This window comes from Orycteropus afer, unplaced genomic scaffold (genome assembly GCF_000298275.1).
Source record: "Orycteropus afer afer isolate SDZICR_OR568_19922 unplaced genomic scaffold, OryAfe1.0 scaffold00011, whole genome shotgun sequence".
Taxonomy (NCBI): domain Eukaryota; kingdom Metazoa; phylum Chordata; class Mammalia; order Tubulidentata; family Orycteropodidae; genus Orycteropus; species Orycteropus afer.
This window is the reverse complement of record NW_006921598.1, coordinates 11586185-11589652: the sequence shown is the minus strand read 5'-3', so window position 1 is coordinate 11589652 and position 3468 is coordinate 11586185. Positions and strand designations below refer to the sequence as shown.

Below are 3468 nucleotides of genomic sequence, written 5' to 3'. Positions count from 1 at the left end.
GTAGTGATACTGCCTCGGAAACCCAAGGAGGGGTCGCTATGAGTCGGGGCCGACTCGACGGCACATAACAACAACAACAACAACAACTGAAGGAAAAAACAAAAAGTACTAATATCCCCAGTTCCTTCAGTCCTTCTTTATTTAATATTATTTCTGGGCCTGCTTTTGGGGAGGAAAAGTACATACATTTTATAATTGTATACATCAAAAATTAATTTAATATGCTGCAAGAACTGACTGCTTTCCTGTGGTGAATATTTTGCTTCTGTTATGAATCTTTTAAGTATAAATTATTTTAAGTTTTTATAATGCCCTGTTAAGCTATTTTAAAATTTGCAATAATTTCGCACAACAAATGTATTAGAACTAAGTCTGTATTACCCTCTTACTCATTCACACATTTATTGATTGCCTGTTATATACCTACTGGCACACAAAGATGTTGAATGAAAAAATCAATGAGTACTCCAGGCTATCTGCCACCACACCCTCATGCACTGCAGCCACCCACCCTGACTTCACTTCCAAGACTTCAAGGAAGCCATCAGAACCAACAGCAAGGGCAGAGAAACCTGACCCTATCCAAAAGGAGAGAATCTTGAAAATGTGGGCTCAAAGCAGAGGTTTATCTAATGTGTGGCATATGCCCGGGAGGCCATTTGAAGGGGAGTGCCATGAGTAGTTTCTATTAACCCAGCAGGGCTCAACGTCCTTCCTCAAGCATGGCTTAGCGAGTGGGGGGCAGAGGGGAGCACTTGCCCCCAGGTGCAAGTTCAGAGGCCACCAGATGAGGGACAGAATGACATACCTAGGCACCACAAATAGAAAAGACACCTGACTGAAGTAGCCAGACAATAGGGCGTGGGATGGATAAGGCATTTCTGCTGATGCATCACTTCTATCACTGTCTCAAAAACCAAAACCAAACTCACTGCCATCGAGTGAAGTCAGACTCATAGCGACCCCCATTGGGTTTTCCAGGAGGTAAATCTTTACAGAAATAGCTTGTCCTATCTTCCTTCCACCAAGCAGCTGGTAGGTTTGAACTGCCAACCTTCTGGTTTGCAGTTAAATGTTTTAGGCACTGATTCATCTTGAAATTGGGAGGGGGGGCATGCAATTTAGAGCTTGCCCCTGGGCCCTGTTACTCTGGCTAAAGCCACCAGGGGCATGATTCCAGTGCTTGCCATAGGCACTATTTTCTATAGACAGCGTCTGGCTCTAATGCAGGCTGGGAGAAGTTGGAAAGGACATTAAAAAACAAAAAAACAAAACAAAACAAAAAAAACATCCTATTAGTGAGAACAGATTTTGATAGCAGGAAGTTTAGAAAGGGTTATCATTGAGGGTAAGGAACTCTGGTGGTGTAGTGGATAAGGCACTTGACTGCTCACTGGAAGGTTAGCGGTTCAAACCCACCAGCTGCTCTGCTGAAGGAAAACTGGGCAATCTACTTCTGTAAAGATTTACAGCTTTGGAAACCCAATCTGGGGTTGCTATGAGTCAGAAATGACTTGATGGCAGTGAGTTCTATATCATTGAGGGTAATGGAGCTCTGGTGGTGCAGTGGGTAAAGAATTTCTATGCTAACCAAAAGGTAACTGTTTGAAGCCACCAGCCACTTCATGAGAGAAAGATGTGGCAGTCCCCTTCTGTAAAGATTTATACCCTTGGAAAGCCTATGGAGCAGTTCTACTCTGTCCTATAAGGTTGCTATGAGTCAGAATCCACTCGATGGCAATGGGTTTATCATTAAGGGTGGGAGCTAGAGTCATCCCAGATACACTTTCTTTAAACAGTTTTACTTGGGCAGCTCTGATGGGCTGCTTAGTCACCCCAGAGATTATTACCACTTTCTCTGTGTAGGTGAGTAGAAAGCCAGATGGACCTGGAGGGCAGCTGCTATACTCGTGAGAGCTATGGTTATAGAGGATGGCACCAGGGGAGCCCCAAATTTCTCCTTGGGGATTTGGGACTGGGCCAGGGAAGCTTCCTTCCAGCTCTTTCTGGTCTAAGCCCCAGGGTCCCTGGTCATCTCCATTACAATCCTACCAACAACCCTAGGATTTTATAAAGCATTGGACTAAATCCTGGCATGCTAACAACTCCCTTGATGGCATCACTCCAATTTATAGCATCTGCATTCTCCTCTGACCCAGTCTGAAAGTCAGGAAGATGGTTTTGATTCCTCCTTTTTCTACACCTTCTATAGTATAGTAGCCTCTCTCTAGCCCACAGCAGGGGAGTCAATGGGCAGCCTCTCTGCTCTGAAAAATGTTCTTTGATTGTTCACAGCTAATGTAATCCAAAGCTCATCTGTGTCAGCCTGTCTCAAATGGGTGCTCACCTAAGCAGTGATTTCTCATACATCTGTTGTTAAAAATAAATCATTTTGTTTTTAGTGGGTAATCTATCTAACTTATAAACCTGTATTATCACTTGTAGGAAGACCATGGAGGATTTTGTGAGTGCTGGTGTATCCGTTGTTAAAAGTCAGAAGAAGGGTGTGGAACTGTTGATAAAGGAAAAAGAACATGAAATGAACATGTACTATGGCATGGCTCATAGGCAGAAGCAAGAGGAGGTCCAGGAAGTGCTTCAAGAAGCAGAGAAAACACATCAGGTTACACTAGGCAATGTGATGGATAAACTGGTTAACACTCAAGAGGAGCTGCTGTCCATAGCAAAACAGCTGGGAATCATGACAAACTGGAAAGATTTTCTGGAGGAGGAATTACAGGAAACCAGGGCAGCATTTCAAAGATATATCAATTATACTTTTCCTTCGCTTTCACCTGGGCATGCCGATTTTATTCTGCCAGAAAGAAAGAAAACACCTTCAAAACTTGTTATTAATGAGAATGAAACAACTCTTAATTAGAAGTCTTCAACTGAAATTTCACTCAAAAAATATAATTCCAAAGACCAAATAAATACACTCAAAAAAGGTTTATTGATTCCCAGTTATGTGCAGTGTACTCTTGTGTTATAAGCATTTTGGTGGGAAATCAAAGTATTCAGAAACACATTCTAGGCTATAGTGAGTGCAAAGTCTAAATGAGGAGAGAAAACCGTGAGAGGCATCAAAACCACTTAGGAAGGGAAAAGATTACGTGGAGGAAGTCTAAACACCCTTCTGGATCTGGCTGTAGTCTTTTCCACATCACAAATGTAACTACTTAAGTGTTTGTTGTAGTTGCAAGCAAGTAAAGGGACATGTTCTTATACTGTGATCATTACGGAGAAGTGTGTTAACTTCTAGTATAGAGATTATTATTTTGTGAACTTCAGTAGTATTGCAGATAAAAAGCGATATCCCTCAATTTCAGTAGGTTTAAGGTTACATTCTGGCACCCCCACTTCAAATAATTTAGAAAGAACCTTGTATTTGCCAGTTGTAAAAGAAAAAAAAAGACCCCCTATCTCCAGAGAAGGGGTATCCTTTTGTGTTTATATCCAAATTGAGGA

The 3468-nt window shown here is 42.0% G+C and overlaps 1 protein-coding gene across 1 annotated transcript in view; it reads left to right on the top strand.

Annotated features, from left to right (window-relative positions):
* The window catches only part of CUNH6orf163 (chromosome unknown C6orf163 homolog), a 22166-nt gene extending 19285 nt beyond the window's left edge, over positions 1–2881 (top strand). The window contains exon 5 of the mRNA XM_007951007.1: positions 2446–2881. Coding sequence (XP_007949198.1) covers positions 2446–2881 — 436 coding nt within the window. The remainder of the gene's footprint in view (positions 1–2445) is intronic.
* The last annotated feature ends 587 nt before the right edge of the window (positions 2882–3468 follow it).